The sequence below is a fragment of the Malania oleifera genome, chromosome 1 (assembly GCF_029873635.1).
Source record: "Malania oleifera isolate guangnan ecotype guangnan chromosome 1, ASM2987363v1, whole genome shotgun sequence".
In the NCBI taxonomy this organism is placed as follows: Eukaryota; Viridiplantae; Streptophyta; class Magnoliopsida; order Santalales; family Ximeniaceae; genus Malania; species Malania oleifera.
The window spans coordinates 156,554,817-156,576,405 of record NC_080417.1 but is presented as its reverse complement, the minus strand read 5'-3'; the positions used below and the strand labels follow the sequence as shown (position 1 = coordinate 156,576,405).

The 21,589-nt window shown below is 39.0% G+C and overlaps 1 protein-coding gene across 8 annotated transcripts in view; it reads left to right on the top strand.

Annotated features, from left to right (window-relative positions):
• LOC131168533 (peroxisome biogenesis protein 5) overlaps positions 1-21,589 on the top strand; it is a 110,339-nt gene that overhangs the window by 41,677 nt on the left and 47,073 nt on the right. For all 8 annotated transcript variants that reach the window (XM_058128038.1, XM_058128086.1, XM_058128047.1 and 5 more), the window contains exon 8: positions 3,099-3,292. In XM_058128038.1, coding sequence (XP_057984021.1) covers positions 3,099-3,292 — 194 coding nt within the window. The remainder of the gene's footprint in view (positions 1-3,098; positions 3,293-21,589) is intronic.

The window sequence follows — 21,589 nt, the reverse complement described above, 5'->3', positions numbered from 1 at the left end:
TCTTTGCAGTGATTGGTGCATTTGGTGGAGCTTAATGCAGCAACTTCTATTGATGTGTTGTGGTGTGAGGTGGTTGTGTTTGCATTTTATGGTGTTGCTTTGTTGATGTTTTTTTGGGGTGTCTGTCTTTGAATGATCTATACAAGCATTAGAGAGCTGTTCTAGACAAGTATTTTTTTTGATTTAGTTTCTTCTTTTGCTTCTGTTTAGTTACCGGAGGGTAACTTCCTTTTTGTGTTTCTATTATTTATTTATTCTCTTAATAAAAAATTATTTGTTTATCCAAAAAAAAAAAAAGGAAAAGATTGTACTAGAAGACGTTAGATGAAATAGGTTAAATTGTTCTACACATCATGCGAATAATGTGATGGATACTTGTAGATGCACCTGTAAGAGTGATTTGCTCGAGTCTGGAGTAAAATATTATTATTTAAGGCGTAGCTGGAAGTGAGAATGAGTGCAGAAAAAGAATAGATATAGCCTACCCCAAAGAGTTCGGATAAATGCTCAAATGTGTATTTGTTTGTCAATAAATACTGAACATGGATCCAAACTTCTTGGGGTTCCTTTGATTGGTAATCCTAAGTTTGATGGTTTTTGGGCTTCTATAGTGGAGAAGGTGACTTAGTGTTTGGGTGGGTGGAAGGGTGCTCTTTTTTCTCTAGGTGGTATTATCATCCGCTTTTAAGCTTCTCTTTAGTATGGCTCTGTATTTCTTGTCCTTTTTTAGAGTACCGGTATTGGTAGCTAGTAGTATAAAGAGAGTCATGATGGGTTTTCCTTGGTTTGGGGTTGGGGAAAAGAAGCATTATTTGGCTAGTTTGGAGGTGGTTTGTAGGTTTGGGAAGGAGGGGTGTTTGGGTCTTTGTAAGTTAGTGACTAAAAACATTGTCCTCATGTGTAAATAGCTATGACCCCTTAGAGGAGAATTCCCTTTGGCAAGAAGTTTGAAGTGGGCATAAGATGATCCTTTGAGAGCCCTTGGAGGGGTATTTCATAGCTTTATTCTCCATGTATTCCTTGTTAGATTACTGCTTTACCTAAAAATTTAAACTATTAAGAACATAATAATTTTTAAACACCACACAATAAATGCGGGCAAAAAGACTTTAACCTAGGACCTCCTGGTAACTAGCTCTGATAGTATGTTAGATTACCTAAAAGCTTCAACTGTTAGGTTGTGGGGCAACAATGATATCAAGTTTTAACACCCCTTACACCAAATTTGTTGTGGGTAATGGGTTTTTTTACATTCGTTTTTGGAGAGATATTTGGGTGGGTGTTTTTGTGTTTAACATTTCTTTTCTTTGTCTATGTTGTCTTTTCCTCTTTGTACAATGGAGTTATTTCCATTTTTCTGATCACTAATGGGGGGTAACTTCTTTTGGGATGATCACTAATTGGGACCATGGTTTTAAATCGCGGTAGTAGGTAGTGTAACGTAACGGTAACGGGTGTAATGGGAAGCGAGAGTAGTGGATGTTAAATAACGGGAAGCGGGTGTAACGGCCGTGAATTTTTTTGAAGCATGCACAACCTTGTGCATATTAGCGTACTTGCTTTTTTAAGCTTTTAGCCCTTCTTAGAAAGAGTTTTAGTGTATTTTGGATCCTTTAGTTCGAGTTACTAAGTTATTTGGTAAGGGTAACAAGTTTACATTTGTTTTAAACCACCATTGATAAAAAAATTACATGTGTGTGCGTATTTATACTTCTCATTGTTCTTATCTATGATTAATTCTTATGTGTGCTAAATCAATTAATAAAACAAAATACATTATATACTTCATTAATCTATTAGACACATAGGACATACGAATAATACAAATATAAAATAGCTAGAAAAGAAAGAAAGTTGAAGTTGAGAAATATAGAACATAAATATCACATTACTAATATTATCAAAATAAATTTTTTCCTAACAAGTTAGTATATTCAAAATGTTAATTAATGCATCTATTGTGAGTATTTAAAGATATAGTAAATTTTGTATCATTGTCATCCTCTTTATAATCTTTTCCCCCTCTTGCCACTTGGTATATTGAGAATGATATATGAAAGCTAGGGAAAAAGTGAGAAGAAAAAGTAAAAAATAGAATAATTTTTTGGTGTAACAGTCCTTTAGCGGTTACGTAATGGCCGTAGCGGCCGTTACGTAATGGTCGCGGTCCATAACAGCTGGTACAGCCGTGATTTTTCTTCCCACTGATTTCGCGGTGTGTAACGGTATCGGTAACCAAAAAACCGTTATGTAACGGTCGCGGCCTTTATTTAAAACCATGATTGGGACAGCTTCTCTTGGGATTCCCATTTTCATAGCTTTTTTAATGATAGGGGCTGGAGGAACTCTCAACTTAGTTGTGTTTTTTGGAGGATTGCTATCCTTCTTATAGGAAGGTTGCTCATTTGCGGGTGTGATTTTTCTTTTAAATATATCTTTGAGCTGTTGATAAAAACATGCACTTTTCTTTAGTATATGGTTTTATGGGCTTTTGCTGCAGGTTGCTTTAAATGGGTGTGTTTTTTTTTTAATTTACGATGTGGTTGGATGGCTCTATTAATTTTGAATTTTTTTTTCTTTTTAAATTTATCTTTTTGTTGTCTTCTCTTCTTAGGAGGATTTCTTGTGCTCCTTTTTTTTGTACATTCTTTCCCCATTGATGAAATATATTCTTTTTGTATCTAAAAAAAACTAATTTCTTCCCATAAATTCAAAGGGATACTCAATCCAACTTTCTCAACTAGGCTCTTAACTCACCTGTCTCTTAACCTTTACGGACATATCCTCAACTTTAAGGCAGATCAAAGGGACTGGGGAGCAGTACCTTCGTAGTTATTTTTAGCTGTTTACCGGAGGATGTTTTATCCTCCAAAGCTTGTATGCTTGTTTCTTTTCTTATAAACACCTTTTTTCTTATATAAAAAAAAATTGTTCCTCTCATTTTTATCATTTATTGTTTCGGTAATGCCTTGGCACAAAGCTAATCTGCATGCAACTAATTATCTTATTGCACTGCATAGTATTGACTTTGAAGTAGTCTAGTAATAAGTACTCTTTCAATCATAAAATTTATGCTATTTAATCTTTATGGTTTTCAGCATATCCAAGGACCGGATAGATGGGTGAATGAGTTCAGTACTGGACGTGAGCAACATGCATTGGCTGATGATCAGTGGGTCAGTGAATTCTCTAAGTTGCATATTAAGGATTGGGTGGAAGAATTTGGGCATCAGGTTGGTGAAGGGGCTCTGGGAGAGAATTCTGCCGATAGCTGGGCAAATGCGTATGATGAGTATGTCTAGCAGACCTTCAATATGAGCTTACTTAGTAATACAGTTTAATCATGGAATGTTCTTTTTTTTTTATTTTTTATTTTTTCTCTCAAATGTTAGAAATTATGACTTTTGAAGGTTTTCTATATATCTTTTTTCTTCATTTCTTGTTAGTTATGATGTTATCTAATTGAGTACCTCATGGAGCAAGTGTAAGCGGTACTTGTACTGCTGTTTATTTTTATGGTACCTAAATATTGATCTTACTTGTCTATGAAATTTTCATCTCCATCCCTTCTTGATCAAATTGATCCAAATAGGGACACATCCCATGTACCCTAGACCCAAAAAAGGGGGGGTGGGGGGGGGGGGGGGGGGGGGGGGGTTTAAAAAAAACGAAGTAAAAAAAGTAACCATGCAATAAAAAATTTTTTTAAATGAATCAAACGAAGAGGGACAAAAATCATCGAAAAAAAAAAAAGCACTGTTCTATGAATCATTCTTTTTAAGTTATCATAGTTAAGCTCTTACCCTTGAAAGAACGCCGGTTTCTTTCCTCCTAATATCCCCACACAATTCAAGTTGGTAGAATCTTGAAAACATTTATTCATCTCCTAGTTGTACAACCCATTTTCCTAGCTATCTGTTACTTTTAGGCATGACCCAAGAGCAAGCTAACTTAGAGTCGAGTGGATAGCTCAAACTTCTCTAGCTACTGAACAATGCAAAATAAGATCCACTCCACTCTCTTCCATAACTTTGCACTAGAAGCATATATTGACTAGCCTAACCCCCTTTTCTTTAGTTTTCATGGTTAAGAATGGCCCTCCAAACTTATGTCAAAATTAAAAATGACACCTTTGGTGGATCTATTAGTCACTTAGTCTCCAAGCAGTGCTACAAAGTTGAAGCAGGATAGAAGTAAAAAAGTTCTCTATTGTACGGGTTGAGAAATGGCCCTTTCTCTCTCTCTCTTGCAAAATAGATCTTCTCTCCTTCTTATCTGTATACTATGATGAATACTGGTGTACAATATGATGAGCCGAGCAACTCATATCGAAGGAAAAATCCTTCTATTTGTATTCGGATAAGGTGAGGGAAGTTCATCTTTGCTCGTGGTCGAGAAGAATGTCGTTTATAACAAATGGGTAAGGCTATCAAAAGGGGCTATATTGTGGTTTGTTGTGTGTTGTTGGTTTTGGGTTGGACGAAGAGGGGTTTTGGGAGCTTTTGCAAGGGTATTATAAACTAATAGCTATTGATCAGGTGGATAAAGGTGGGAAAGTTAGGGTTGGGCTGGAAATGTTACAAGTTTTTTGTGTTCATTCTCGGGGCATCACAAAATGTGACAAATGGCGAAGCTTTAGAAGTGTATTCTTTGACGTATTAAAAGAGTTATTGAAAGATTTGGATGGTGTAGTTGTAGATGGTCATCCACGTTTGAGATCGTGGAGGCAGGTTGTGTTGGAAGGCAATCAAGGTGGGGGCAAGGGTCGTGATTGTTGAGCCCTTTTTGGAGATCGAGTTATGGTGTCTAAAAGTGAAGAAAGGTGTGGTGGTGTGGTTCAGACAAACAAGGTTGAGCTTTCAAAGTTAGCAATTGCTACTAATTAGCTGGAACTGTTTGAGATGGAGGCTAGGGTTTAGATGAAGAACGTTGGATTTTCAAAGACTACAATCATCGCCAACTAGTCTAAATTGTTTGAGAAGGTAGCTAGGGTTCTGATGGAGGATACACTCTTCTCAAAGGTTGCTAGGGCTGCACTTAGGAAGAAAGATGCAAAGAGACATGGGCAAGGAGGTATGTTTCTAGTTTTTGACCTTGCCCGTCTAATTGATAAGAAGGGTATTTCTTTTTATATAAATTGGCCATTTACTTGAGCAAGCCCAAGACTTAGGTGTATCTGATTTGGGCTCTAATGAAGAGTCTAGGAGGGGTCCTCATTGCTTGGGCTCTATTTAGAAGTTAAATGGTGAAAGTCAGAAAGTTGGGTAGGGAAATGGGGAATCAAATAGGGGCTGGGTTTCAAGAATTGGAAAGACTAGATTTCAGTCCATAGAGCTCAAGAAACGAGTAGTTGGAGGCGGAGGTTAGACTTCATGCCCTGTTTCCGGCACTCCCAAGTGTTGAATCGGGGTGATTGCACTGTGGAACATACCCAGATTATTAATGGCACGGGGCTAGAATTAGACTGTGGTATTAAAAAGGTAACTAGCCTGGAAGAGAGTTTAGAAAAGGGGAGGTAAAATGTAAAAGAGAAAGAGCAATTATGAGTGAGATTGATGTTATCTTGCGTTCGAATTTTGACAGACTTGAGGGTAGTAGGGTGTATGCTCTTTGGAAGGCAGCTCCTATGGATGCCGAGATAAGGAAGGTGTTTGATGAGAAGAGAGAAAATTCTAGTGCGGCAGCAACAAAGATTTAAAGGAGAGACTCTAGAGGAGAACTTAGCATAGTGGAAAACTCTCTTACAAAGAAAGAGGTTGGGTGTAGCAATGGGGAAAGGAAAGAAAAGGAGGTTAAGAAATAGCGGGATTTTTTAGATTAAGAAAATGATGATTTGAGTGAATTTGACTTTGGTGTGTGGGTTGTTGTTGGATGAGATTCAAAAACAATAAGGGCACATCTTGGATTTTTGCAACGAAGTAGTGGATTTATCTTATGTTCACACTGCCCTGTTGGAAGGTTTGGACGGAGTGTCTATTTTTGAAAATGATGGTTTGGTAAACAATTTACAACGTAGGGATGAAATATTGCCTACTTCCGCGGAGGAAATTCCATGGAGGACTTAGAAGCTCAAGATCTTTTGGATAAGTTGGATTTAAAATTGAATGATATTGGACGAAATGAGGTTCACTTGGATGGTGGCAAAAGTCGTAAATTGAAGGGTCAAAGAGAATTAGCAAATTTGAAGAGCTTGGTTAACTATGTTGGAAAGGGTTTGGGAAAGGGTTTTCTTGGTTAATTTTATCTAGTTTCATGGTGCGATTTTCTGTGATTTTGTTATTTTGTTATATTTTGTTTTTATTTTTTGGGTGGACTTGTCCTGCACGTTGTACCTTTTTTTATTCCTTTCTAATATACTTTATTTTATTATAAAAAAAAAAAAAAAACAAAAACAAAAACAAAAACAAAGTTGAAGCAGGATCTATGTTCTCATTCACAGAGGGGTAAACCCTAAAATTCCAATCCCATTCATCATATGCATGTCAGTAAAAACTCTACTCTTGCAATCTTATATTTATAGGTGCATGCATTGTCTCTGGATGTACGGAATTTGCATCTCATCTTTTTCTTGCATTGCTCTCTCGCTTGCAGGATATGAAGTAAGTTGTTTGATATATTTGGAGAGAATTGGGATGGTCGAGGATTTGTTGGCTATTTTGTTTACAGGTTTGGGAAGGATGAAGACAGGTTTGCTAGGCGGAGATGTGGATTTTTCACAATTTTGTGGGGAATTTCATTGCTGTTAATGGTTATTTAGTCATTTAGCATTGTTGTTATGTGTTAGGGTTATGTTAGTGTGAGTTAGTAAGTGCATTATGGCCATTGGTGTTGTACTTGACATATATTATAAATAGAGGGAGAGACCTATCGTTGAAGTTAGGCCTTCCATTTTACCCAATTATTCAACGTGGTATCAGAGCATGATTCTGTAATCTAAACCCTTTTTGTTACAAAACTGAAGCCTAAAACTCTAAATCCGCTGCATGTCTACCATTATAGAAGAATTTCCAGCAACATTATAGCCCTAGAAAACAGCCAGCAGCAGCTGAAAGTCAGACCAATTGCTGGAAATTTCCTAGGCGACATTGCCAGTTCAAGAACACAAAATTTACTATAGATTTTGCAATAACAACACCATAGTCACCCAAAGACACTGTGGGTCTGCGCCCCCCCCCCCCTCCTGAAATCCCATCTCTAGGAAGTGCCCCACGCGCCGGTTGAAGGCTGCCAGGGCTGTCCCCACGCGCCGGTTGAAGGTGATCCAGCAGTGATCCAATCCTTCAATTAACATGTTGATTGAGTGTTTTGTGATGTTTTTTTTTCCAAAAATCTCACCTTTTTTAATTGCTTATGTGCGGCACCCAAGGAGTGGCTGTTTGATGCTTCGTGAAGCAGTTTATCAATGGTTGTTGAGTTTATTGGGTCTGAAAAAGTGGGAGTTACTGTTTTTTTTTCATTCAATGTTCTAATATCTTCCATATACCAAAATATCAAGCTGCTGGGCATGTATTTTCCTCAAAGATCCAGTCTTTGTTGTGACCATGCACTCATGGTAATTCAGTTGTTGTTCGGTGTTAGTAAAGGTCATTGGTGAGTGGTGACTCTCTTGGAGCAGTAGTAGTGTTCATAAGAAGTTTTTTGAGGCTGTGGCAGTTTATATAAATTTGTTGGTGATTTGTCCATGGTAGTTTTGGTGGTTCACCTCTTCAATTGTTCCAGTGCTATGTGTTGGTTTCTTGTAGTGTTCAGAAGCTGTTTTTGTGAGGCTGCGGCAGTGTAATATAAGTTTGTAGGTGATTTTTCCATGGTAGTCCTCTCCAAATTTGCCAGTGCTGTGTGTTGGTTTCTTGGGGTTGCGTCTGAGTTTCTTGGTCTTTGGCAGCTTCGTACTGATTTATTTGTGATTCGTTCATGCCGGCTCACCTTTTTGGTGGTTGTTCCAATTGTTCCAACAATTAATCTTGTTATCATTGGTCTAAGTTTGTGAGTGTTGTGATGGAGTTTGCAAATCGCAAAAGTAATGGTTCCCTCAGTAATCACTAGGCATCTTATCACATTGCATCTTTTGCCCTGAAAGGTAATCCTACAGTCTATATGTCATCTGGTATCTTTCCCACTAGACCTTGGGTTATTGATTCTAGTGCCACTGACTATATAACAGGTGCAGCCAACTTCTTTTCTGCCTTCCAGTATCCTAAAAGTCTACCTTAAGTTACCCTTGTTGATGGGTCCATTATTGCTAAGAGCATAGGAACAGTAAATCCTACTCCTTCCATCTCTCTTTCTTATGTTTTGTACATTTTTAAATCCCCTTTCAATCTCATGTCAATTAGTAAGCTTACAATGTCGCTAAATTGTTTTGTCACTTTCTTTCCTGATTTTGTGGTTATTTAGGGTCTGAAGACGAGAACGACAATTGCAATAGGACGTGAGGCTCATGGGCTTTACTACTTTGAGTCGTTTTCTCCTCCCATTGCCTGCACAGCCACAGCTACACCACTTCAAACCCATTGTCTCCTTGGTCATCTGTCCTCGAAGAAGTTGACAGTAGGTTAATATCATTGTGTTCCCTTTTGCTTGCTGGGTCGACAAACTGGTTTTTAATCCTTTCATGCTAGTCCGTTATGATATTTGGGGTCTTAGTCGTGTCACATCAAAGTTAGGGTTTTGGTACTTTGTTACATCTGTTGATGACTACTCCAGGATGACTTGGTTATATTTAATGAAAGACCATTATGAGTTGTTTAATATCTTTTGTGCCTTTTCTTCTCAAATAGAGACTCAATTTAATATGCCACTTAGGATACTTCGTAGTGATAATGCTAAGGCGGACTTTAGCACCCAATTCACTACCTATATGATTAATTCTAGTCTGATCCATCGGTCCTCTTCTGCCCACACTCCACAATAAAATGGAGTTGCAGAGCGGAAAAACAAACATATTCTTGAAGTCACTCGTACATTATTATATCAAATGAATGTCCCCAAAGTTTTTTGGAGTGCTGCTGTACTCACATCTTGCTCCCTCATCAATAAAATGCCATCCACCAAATCCCTATCATTACTGAAATGGGGATACCAAGAAGCCACAGGACTACTCAAATTGCCAGAAAAGAAGGAAATAACAATATTTTGCACTGAGCTCGATCGGAGGCGACGGGGAAAAATGTGGATAGAACACCATTGTCCAATCATGTGTCTTTCGAAAAACAATTCAGAGGACCCCTACCCACCTCAAAGAACTCCTATCTATCTCTCATCAAAGAAATCCTATCTATCTCTCAGCAATTAGGTTGTGTGAGTGGCGGTATTTTTGTCCATAAGACCTTTATTGTTATTAAAATATAAGAGTGCAGAACTGGAGCTGTAAGTCTCTAGAAACTGCCGCCTCATTCTTTTCTCCTGCTTTCTTCTTCTTTTCTTATCTTCTTATCATCATTTCTTCTTTTCTTATCCATCTTTAACTTTGCAACATGGTATTAGAGCATTAATCACCTCTAAATCTGATTTATTGCAGCTGTTTCTTCAGAAACTCTGTTTTTTGTTTCACCTAATTAATTCTCAAATCTGATTTTCTGGTTGGTTTGTCAGTCACTTGGGGACACTTTTTCATTGTGGTTTGGCTTTGCAGTATCCTTGATAGATGATGTCTGTTTTTGGTGGTTCGCTGATGTGAAGCAGTTATGCTCCGTTGCGGGTATGCTGCCCGTGCTGCTCTGCTATTCTGGCTCGTATTGGCATAATGAAGCTGTTCTATTTTTAAATATTCATGATTGGACTCTTGCTCGCAATCTTGTTTTAGTTGCTGCTGGTTTTGATTGGTGTTTAATGACTTTGCACCTTCTTTTAGTTGCTGTCAGCAACAGTTCCTGCAGCTACTGTGCTACAATGTAGTTTATTTAGTGCCCATTGTGCTTGTGCATGCTGCCTGATTCTCCATATTTACTGCATTATTCATTCCAAATACTGATGTGAGCTGATCATAGTGTATAGGGGATGGTTTTGATGTCCTCTCCAGAGAGAGCTTTGGCTGATACTGTTAATGTTCAGATCACAGCCATGAAATTGGTTGGGTTCTCGAACTACTTGTGGGCTCAGGCGGTGTGCGTGTATATTAACATGAAAGGGGGGTCCAAGAATTTGTTGCATTCTCCTCCGTCTCTAGACTTCAAGGATTATGAAGGTTAGATGAAAGAGAATGATATATTGCTTGTGTGTTTGTGGAATAGCATGGAGTCATGAATTGATGTCAACATGATGTTTCATAAAACAGCGAAGGCTTTATGTGATGATCTTCGTGAAAACTTCTCTCAAGATAGAAATCAAACGTATTTTTGACCTATATGAAGAGTTTTTCAAATATGACCAAAAAGGTGGGTCCATTAGTGAGTATTATAACACTTTGAAATGGGTTTGTGGGAGGAACTAAACATTCAACGGTTGAGGGTGGTCTTTGTCTTGGAGAATCTTTGTGCATGGCTTTGATGATGGACCAGAATAGTGTTCGTACATGGCTTCGAGATATCTTGAGTTGAGAGTGGTCTCTGTCTTGTGTGAGGCCACTCAATAGTCAACGGTTGGTTAATTTAAATAAATTGAGAAACACATAATAAAATTAAAACTCCGCTTGTGATGCACTTAATGTCCTAATTTTTTCACACACAGCTGGTCCCAAGTTCGGGTTAAGGAGGAGGGTTGCATTAGGTAGTTGACAGCTATCGTAAAATTTGTCAGATCACTATGATATGAATCCTTATCGAATATTTGCTTGGGCGTCCCTACGAGCGACGCGTTGCACTTTAATCACCCGGGTGTAGTGAAAAGTGGGCAAGGGTGGGCTAGGTCGTCGCCCCGAAGCGACACGTCATGTCGGCGCCCGGGTACGGTGTCAAATATGCTAGGGTTCCTGCATCATTCTGGATGTGGGCAAGTAAAGATGTTAGTTCAGGAAACTAGGATTAGATTTGCAACTTGGAATATAGGGACACTTACGGGTAAAACCATGAAAATTGTGGATACAATGATTAGAAGAAGAATTAATATAATTTGCCTTCAAGAAACTAAGTGGGTGGGGGAGAAAGCTAGAGAAATCGATAAATCAGGATTTAAACTTTGGTACACTAGAAAAGCAAAACATAACAATGGAGTAGACATTATTATAGACAAAAACTTAAAAGATGCATTGTGGATGTAACTAGAGTAAGGGATAGAATTATAAAAATCAAGATGGTATTAGGACAAGAGATAATAAATATCATTAGTGCTTATGCTCCTCAAGTAGGCTTAGCAAAAAATCTTAAGAGACAATTTTGGGAAGATATGGATAGTATTATACAAGACATACCAGGGACTGAGAAAATATTTATAGTAGGAGATCTAAATGGACATGTTGGAAGAGATAATAAAAATTATGAGAGGATACATAGAGGATATGGATATGGGGACAAAAATGAGTCTGGGGAGATGATCTTAGACTTTGCTATGTCATATGATTTTAGTATAATGAATACTTGCTTTAAGAAGAGAGAAGAAAGCTTAATAACCTTCAAAAGTGGACAAAATAGAAGTCAAATATTTTTTTTTTAACTAGGAGGGTAGATCGTTTATCATGCAAGGATTGTAAAGTTATTCCAGGTGAAAGCCTTATCACATAACATAGAGTTTTAGTGTTAGATATATGTATTAAAAAATGGAAGAAAAATGATAAAATAAACTAGTGTAGGAGAACTAGATGGTGGAACCTAAAAGGAGAAAATATAATAAAATTTAAAAATAAAATGATCAAAGATGGGGATTGGACCTTAGAGGATGGGATAGATACATATACTCTTTGGAATAGATTAGTTAGCTCTGTTTAAAAAGATAGCAAAAAAGATTTTAGGTGAATCAAGGGGAAGATTCTCGAATAACAAAGAAAGTTGGTGGTGGGATAAAGATGTACAAAAAATCATAAAGACAAAAAGAATTTGGTATAAAACGTGGCAAAAATGTAGAAACAGAGATAACTTTGAAAAATATAAGCAGGCAAGAAAAGATGCAAAAAGGGTCGCTAGTAAAGCTAAGTATAGATCATTTAATAATTTGTATGATAGATTAGGTACAAAACAAGGGGAAAGAGATATATTTAAACTTGCTAATGGTAGAGAAAGGAAGAGCAAGGACTTAGGAAATGTAAAATGTATAAAAAGTGAGGATGATATTGTCTTGGTTAAGGACGAAGATATTAAAGAAAGATGGCGAAGTTACTTTAATAAGTTGTTTAACGAAAACCAAATAGAAGGCTTAAACTTAGAATTGTCAAATGAGGAAAAGACTAAAAATATGAGATTTATTCGCAAAATTAGAGTTAACGAATTAAGTTTGCACTAAAAAAGATGAAAAATGGGAAAGCTATGGGACCAGATAACATCCCAATTGAAGTTTGGAAATGCTTGGGTGATAACGGAATTATATGGTTAACTAATTTATTTAATACAATTGTAAAAACTAAGAAAATGCCAGATAAATGGAGTAAAAACACTTTAATATCGATATACAAAAATAAAGGAGATATTCAAAATTGTAATAACTATCGTGGAATTAAACTGATGAGTCATACGATGAAACTATGAGAAAGAGTAGTTGAACAAAGATTAAGGTTAGAAACGAAGATCTGAGAAAATCAATTTGATTTTATGCTTGGGAGATCTACCTCAGAAGCTATTTATCTTTTAAGAAGATTAATGGAAAAGTTTAGGGAAAAGAAGAGGGACTTGCATATGATATTTATTGACCTTGAGAAAGCATATGATAGGATACCTAGGGAAGTTCTATGGTGGGTTTTAGAAAAAAAAGGTGTAAGTATTAGGTATACCGATGTCATTAAGGATATGTACAATGGAGTAATGACTAGTGTAAGGACTATAGATGGAGAAACTAGAGTATTTCCAATTACCATAGGTGTACGTCAAGGATTTGCTTTGAGTCCTTATCTTTTTGCTTTAGTGATGGACCAATTGACTAAAAGTATTCAAAAGGGGGTTCCATGGTGTATGTTGTTTGCAGATGATATTGTATTAATTGACGAAACTAGGGACGGAGTAGAGGCTGAGTTAGAATTATGGAGAGAAGCTTTGGAATCTAGAGGCTTTAGGATAAGTAGAAATAAAACAGAATATATGAAATGTAATTTTAGTAATGATAGGAGGAATATTGGAGATAAAGTTAAACTTGATGATGATGAAATAAATAGCACTTGTAGATTTCGATACCTTGGATCTATTATGCAAGCTGAAGGAGAAATTGAAGATGATGTAATGCATAAAGTTAAAGCAGGTTGGGTAAAATGGAGAAGTGCTTCAAGTGTTCTATGTGATCGTAGAATACCCTTAAAATTGAAAGGGAAATTTTATAGGACAGCTATAGGACCAGCTATGCTATATGGATTGGAATGTTGGGCGACGAAGAAACATAATATCCAAAAAGTAAAAGTTACTGAGATGAGAATGCTTAGATGGATGAGTGGTAAAACATTGAAAGATAAATTAAAGAATGAACATATTCGTGGTAAGTTAGGTGTTGCTCCTATAGAAGATAAGATAAGGGAGGGACGACTCAGATGGTATGGACACTTGCAATGTAGGCCTTATAGTGCACCTGGGAGGAAGAGTAACTTAGTTACTGTGGGGGGCAGTAAAAGGGGTAGGGGTGGACCTAAAATAACTTGGGAGGAGATAGTGAGGAAGGATTTAATATCCTTGAATCTATCAAAAGAAATTGTCCATGATCGCATAAATTGGCGGAAAAGGATTCATATAACTGACCCCACTTAGTGGGACTAAGGCTTGGTTTTGTTGTTGTTGTTGTACAATAAAATTAATCCAACGGTGGATTTTGGAAGTTATGTTTGTGCATGCTTTTGGGAATTTCAAGGTGAGGATAGTATTTATACGTCCAAGGCTGCCAATACTATAAAGGACAGTAAATGAGTAGCAAGGAAAGTGCTATATCTTGGTTGGTTTATAATTTGAAGTTAATCCTAGGCTAATTAGGTACATTTATGGGTATATAGGAGCGCTAGTACTTTCCCATACATAATTGTACTCTCAAACTTGACCTGATTGTGTAGACTGTGGCTACATGATCCTTGGACTTAGGTGTAGTTAGAAGATCATTGAAATTGTAGTGTAATAAATTAGGGGATCTAACTGCACCAAGGATATTATAGGTTAGTGGTGACTTCGTAGAACCTAAAACGACAAAATCTAGACCAAAAATATGTTTGGATTGCCATCCTAGTTGAGGTATTGGATATGTGGTTTGCACGTTGCTGCAACCATTTTGTTAAAACTCTACCTATTGGGTGCTTAACCTTAGTTTGCCTCTGAAGCATTGTACCATTTTCGGCGAAGGACGGAAATTTCTGAAGACGTGTGCATTACAAGATATTGATATTTTTTTCCGCATTAGGTCTGTTGTTGCCTTTTTTTGGGTGTATAACATGAAGGTCAGTCATGATGGTTCTGGCCTACCTTGTTGCTACACGATATTCTAATACATGCGTATGGTTTGGATTTTTCTATTACATTTTCTTCAGTTCCCAAACTTTGTTCATTAGTTTAGCTACGACTTGTCATTGGCCTTTGCATTTGTTAGATGTGAAAAACGCCTTCCTACATGGTGATCTATAGGAGGTGGTGTATGTGGATAAATCACTTGCATTTGTGGGTCAAGAGGAGTCATCAACGTTGGTGCCTTATTTAAAAAATTCTTATATGGTTTGAAGCAATCTCCTAGAGCAGGGTTTGGTAGGTTTAGTGCAATCAAACTTGAATTTAGCCTTCAACAATGTGCAATAAATCATCGCCGATAGGATTTTGATGATTATGTAGATGATATTGTGGGTACTGGTAATGATGACCTCTACATTTCATTGAAATGCTTCTTGGGTGTAGAAGTATTTGGATCTCATGGAGACTCTCTTGTCACAAGGGAAGTACGTTCATGGTTTAAAATAATAGTAATGGCTAGCAATAACTTTTGCAGTGTTACAATAACAGCCATTGCGGTTTTATGTAACGGGTAACATTCCCTGCGTTTGTGAATTTATTGTTTGCATTAGCATACTTGTGGAAAACACATATATTCAAGTGTTTGACCCCATGTCCTTAAACACTAATGTTTTAAATGAATTTTAGTAAATTTTAATCAACTTACATGAAACATATATCACAACTATTGCGTGTCAACTTGGTTTCCAAGTCACTTTTGATGAAAAAATCCCTACATTGGCTAGTTTTCATTATTATATTTGATTATATGGGTAAGATATCATAATACAACGAAAAAACAAACATCATAACAAGTTTATTGCTCATAATTCATTGCTCCGTACTTCGAACCGTAGTTCAACCATTCAAGTTTCATATTTCATATGATAGAAAATACATAAACATGTAGACATAAACCAAGTAGCACATAAAACATGGTACAATCACATAAAAACATAAAGAATGTCTCACTAGTCACTCTAGCCCCTACTCTCAAGTGCAAATGTTTTCCTTCTTTCCCCCTGAATCGCACCTCGAGCTTCCAAGTTCCAAGTCCAACTCCCAAGTCACCCCCATATAGAATGATATGGAGGATCCTCATAACTTGCATCTCTATCATCACCATGAGTATGGGAGGTGCTACTATGGACACTTCCAACTACTTCAAATAAGTAATAAAAGGAACCAATATTATAAGCATCTCTAGTTTGCTCTCAATATTGTTTAGATGATGAAGAGGAATATTGAGAAGTCTGAGATGAGGGAATTGATTGTTGGCTTGACTCATTTCCTTCATGGAATTGTGGGTGCCTAGGTGGGATGGTGGTGGTGGATAAGGGTATGGATATGGATAGTGGGCGAGAATAGTAGGGTGAGCATATGTAGGATATGGATAACCAGGAATTGAATAATAGGGTGGAGGTGGGTAATAGTGTGGGGTTGTGGGGGTCGTGAAGGATAATATTGTGGATGTGGAAGATGCTTATATGTCCCATATGGATTATAGGTCCTCTAGCTCTTCTCACTATTAGTGTTGCAAGAATATTACTCTCCAAATGCCGAAATCTGCAAAACTTTGTCCAACACCAACGTGACGGGGGTCCTTGTATGTTTTATGTTCATGTCTACTAGTACTTTGTTTTTGACAACTACTACTTGCCCCACTAGCATCGCTTCTACTTCCACTACCCCCATGGCCATGCCTATATTGTGAACAACAAGGAAATCCCGTAGGAGGTGGAGGCAAATCACCTATATCAAAGTTATTGGATAAAGATGCAAATATGTAATCTTGATCAAAGTCATGGCTTGGATGAACTTGCTCACCTTCACAAAAACCACCACCACCACCTTACCACCGCCACAATCATCAGATTCACCACTTCTAGGAGTATCATGTTACCATTAGGAGGAGAGAAACAACCAACATCATCATTTGCTGAGGGACTAGTAAGCCACAACGCTTGCTTGGTAGCCTTAGCCACTGCCATGTACTCCGACTCAGTAATAGATAAAGCTACAAGCGACTGCACCATAGACCTCCAACAAATAGGTCCTTCCACAAGGGTAAATACGTACCCTGTGGTAGACCTCTTGTCATCCAAGTCTCTTGCGTAGTCAGCATCCACATACCCTACCACTGACGGATCACTCTGTTGTCTATTGAACATGATGCCATATTCGGTTGTACCCCTCAAGTACTTAAAAATCCACTTGACCTCATCCCAATGCTGTCTATTGGAATTCGAAAAGAACTTGCTCACCATGCTGACAGTATGTTCTAGGTCTGGCCTTATACACACCATGACATACATCAGACACCCCATTGCACTGGCATAGGGGACCTTCTACATATCATGAACGTCATCGTTTGTATTTGGACATTGGGCGGTAGACAGCCTGAAATGACTCGCCAACGGTGTGCTCATCGGATTACCATTAGTCATGCTAAACCTCTCTAGCACCTTCTCCACATAGACGCCCTAGGATAAGCATAGTCTCCCAGAGCTCTGTCCCTGCGAATCTCCATGCTAAGTATCCTCTTGGCTGCACCCAAATCTTTCATGTCAAACTTTATTCCCAACAGAGTCTTCAACCGATTCACCTCGGTCATTTCTTTAGCAGCAATCAACATATCATCAACATATAGCAATAGAAATATGAGAGACTCGTCCTCAAACTCCTCACATGGATGTAGCAATCGTACTCATACCTCCTATAGCCAATAGGGGTCATATAGGCGTCAAACCTCTTGTACCACTTCCTCGGAGACTGCTTCAGCTCGTACAGTGACTTATTCAGTTTGCAGACTAAGTGTTCCTATCCAAGTTGGCTAAACCTTTTTGGTTGTTTCATGTAAATCAGTTCCTTCAGATCACCATGGAGGAACGTCGTCTTTACGTCCATCTGCTCTAGATGCATATCATGTTATGCCACCAGCCCCAACACTACTCTGATGGAAGTGTGCCTGACTACAAGGGAGAAGATTTCATCATAATCTACTCCCTTCCTTTGCGAGTATCCCTTTGCTACCAAGCGAGCCTTGTACTTCTCTCTTTCCTTTTCTGAAACTGCTTCTTTTTTCCTGTATACCCACTTGCATCCAATCGCTCGCTTCCGAGCTGGAAGCTCCACCAAGTCCCACGTTTGGTTCTTATGCAACGATTCCATCTCCTCCACCATTGCGCCCATCCAACCATCCTTCTTCTGGCTGTGCATGGCCTCCTAAAAGGTAGTAGGATCCCCACTGCTAGTGATAAGCGCATAAGACACCAGATCGTCAAAACCGTACCTAGGGAGTGGCCTAACGATGCGTTTGAGTCTATCTACAACTATACTGTGACACGACTGCTGGTCATCTAAGCTTGAACTACCTGTTTCTTGAACACCGTCATCTCCACCTTGAGTTTCTGACTCCACTTGCATCGCCGATTGATCTCTTGGGATAGGACTCCCTGAATTTTTGCCCTGAGTCTCAAACTCCACCTGAATTGCATGCTTGTTGTTGTTGCGATTTTCTGACACCGGTTTTTCTATTTCCTCTTGAGTATGCCGCAACATGGTTTCTCATTGAAAATCATGTCCCTACTGATCGCTAACTTGTTTACCACTGGATCCCACAACTTGAACCCTTTCATGCCTTTCTGATATCCCATAAAGATGCACTGTCTAGACTTCGCCTCAAGCTTAGATCTCTCCTCACCACAAATGTGCGCATAGGCTGGACACCCAAATACTCTAAATCTGAAGTAGTCTACCTTGTGTTACTGAACCACATCTCTTAGCAACTTTCCCATCTTGTGATGCCCTTGGTGATCTGTTTAAGAAACAAGTCATACTAACTGTCTCGGCACAAAAATTCATAGTGAGTCCAGCATGCAACCTGAGACACCGAGCCCTTTCAGCTAGGGTTTGGTTCATCTTTTCCACCACACCATTTTGTTGCGGTGTCCGGCATACTGTAAAATGCCTCCTTATGCCATGCTGCTCGTAGAACTCTCTGAAACTTGAGTTTGTTTACTTAGTTCCATTGTCTGTCCCAATGAACTTGATTTCTCTCTCGGTCTGATTTTCCACCTTAGTTTTCCATAGTTTAAACTTGGCAAACGTCTTCGACTTGTGCCGTATGAATAAACTTAGACCTTCCATGAGTAATCATCGATGAAGCTCATGAAATACACATGTCCCCTTTGTGATGCCACTCTCACTGGTCCCCAAACGTCCGAATGAATGTAGTCTAACATTCCTTCTATCTTGTGCGTGGCTATCATGAACTGAACCCTATTCTTCTTCCCATGTGCACAGTACTTGTAGAACTCCAGTTTACATGATTTGACCCCCTTTAGAAGATTTTTCTTGTGAAGTTCCTTCATTCCATGCTCACCCATATGCCCTAAACGCATATGCCACAAAACGGTATTGTCAGATTTAGACTCTGCGGCAGTAGCTCCACCTATAACCGTTGTACCCAGCAGTGTGTATATGCTACCCGACACTCTCTTCCCCTTCATCACGGTCAGAACGCCCTTGCTCACCTTCATTACTCCACCTTCAGATTTGTAACTAAACCCGTTACAATCCAAGGTGCCTAACGAAACCAGATTCTTCCTCAACTCCGGTATGTGCCTCATATCACATAACATCCTCTCCACACCATCGTACATCTTGATTATGATATTCCCCATCCCGATCACTTTGCACGTAGCATCGTTCTCCATCAGAATTAAACCAGAATTTACCAATCTGTACGTAGTGAACCAGTCCTTATCAGGCATCATATGATAAGAAAATCGTGGAGTCCAAGATTCAAGAATCTGTGAACTCATCCGACCCAGATGAAACCGAGAGCATATCACTGTCACTGCTGCCAAAGTCTTCTTCTACTAAATTCTCCATGTTTGACGAACCTTCTTTGGTTTCGGCAACCCCGTTCTTCCTTTCCGGACACTTGGGTTTATGTGCCCCTTTTTCCTGCACTTAAAACACCTGACGTCCTTCCTCTTCTCAGATTTGGATCGAGCTCTATGGTTGCTCAATCTACCTTGGAAGTTGCTACTCCCGCGATCATGATTGCCATTCGCCACGAGCCCTTCACCATGTGAACCCTCATTGCTGGCCTTTTGCCTCTGATGGAACCCCAGCAATGCACTTGTGATGTCCTCCAACTCCAGGGTTTCTTTCCCCCAAGTCAGCGTCGTAACTAGGTTCTCATATACAAGAGATGTCAGTAGGGAATTCAGCAACCTTGCTGCATTAGCAAGTCTTTCACCCTTCTTTGTCAAAGTCTGAAATTCCCCGTTCCATCGAACTTATTAACATCGAACTTCATTGTAGAGACCCCAGCCAGTGTGAACCGGTAGCTCTGATACCAATTTTTGTTCGCAAATGTGCAGCGGAAGCCTCGCACAAATTCACGAATCAAACACAAAACAAGAAATCCAATTACTTAATGATGAGCAATACGAAAGAAGCAATCACTCAGCAATGAGAATCAATGAAAGCAATAATCAAAGACACAAGATTTATGTGGTTTGGCAATTTGCCTATGTCCACGGGTGCAGCAATTGATTTTCACTATCAATAGTGTCAAGCTTACAACTAGGGTTACAAAATGTGATTATATACAAACCTTAAGCATTTAGGAACCTTAGATCCTATCTAAATCATCCTTGTAGCAATCCACGGAGGAAAATCCTCTGATCCCCCCAATCTACTGATCCCCAAATTCAAAAATCATAACTTGCACCAAACCTTCGACGGTTACCCCTCAGTTCTGAAACTATCGACCACACCGCTGCTGGTTTTCATCTTGCAAACTTCTCTTTTGTTCTTCACTTCACAATGCTTTTCCGGTGCATGTGTTCCACTCAAAATATGTGCACATTTCCAACATGCGGTCTTCTCCCCTAATCTGCCCACTTCTTCATCTACTTAGAAGCTTTCTCTAGATACGCTAGGCCAATCTCTGCATTCTATCTCCTATTTATGGTGAAGATGTACTCCCTGAGACTTTTTCCCCTATACGACTTGCCCATTGTGTGAGGTAACAACAGCTGTTGGCCTGTAACAAGCTCAAAAGGGCTTTTGTTGGTTGTTGAACTCCTTTGGGCATTGAAACATAACTGAGCCACATCAAGTAGTTGCACCCAATTCTTCTGGTTATCGTTGATGAAATGGTGAAAGTACTCTTCCTGTTGCCCATTGAATCTCTTTGTCTTTCCGTCTGTCCGTCGACGGTAACTCAAAGAGATTTCAAGTTGTGAACTGAGGATTTTGAAAAGTTCTGTCCAAAAGTTGTCGGTGAATCTTGAGTCTCGATCACTAACAATGTCTTGGGGAACACCCCAATATTTCATAAGTTTCTTAAAAAACAATTGTGTCGTCTCCTCTACTGAACAGTACTTTGGTGCAGCTATGAATGTACCATATTTCGAAAACCTATCTATAACCACAAGTATAGACCCTGCATCTCCCACTCTGGGCAGGTTGGTGATGAAGTCCAGTGAGACTTTCCCACGGTTTGGATGGCACTGGTAGGGGCTCCAGTAGCCCTGCACTCTTCTTCTGCTCCACCTTGTCTGGTTGGCAAGTGAGATAAGTCCGGGTGTAATCAACCACATCATCACGCATGTGTGGCCAATAATACCTCTGCTTCAGTAGTTCTGTCATCGGAGTCATTCTCTGTGAATACCCCTCTATGAACTTCCTTGCCAAGGCCAAGAAAGGAACGCAACTCCTTCACTGTCGTGGGGATCTTCCATTCTTGAATCGCCCTTACCTGTCCTTGCTCAATCTCATAACCAAGGAATTTGATGCTCCGCTGAGCAAAAGAACACTTCTCTTTCTTCACATACAGACTGTTCCCCCTCAGCCTATCAAACACCTTTCGTAGATTCTCTTCATGTTTCCTCTGAAACAACACCAATGCTCCGAATGGTGCTTTGGAAGGGCGAACATATCCCGCTTCCAACAACTTATCAAGTTGTTTCCTCCGCTCTGATAGCCATGGAGACGCTGTCCGAAATGGCCCTTAAGCAAGTGGTCTCACTCCTAGCTACAAC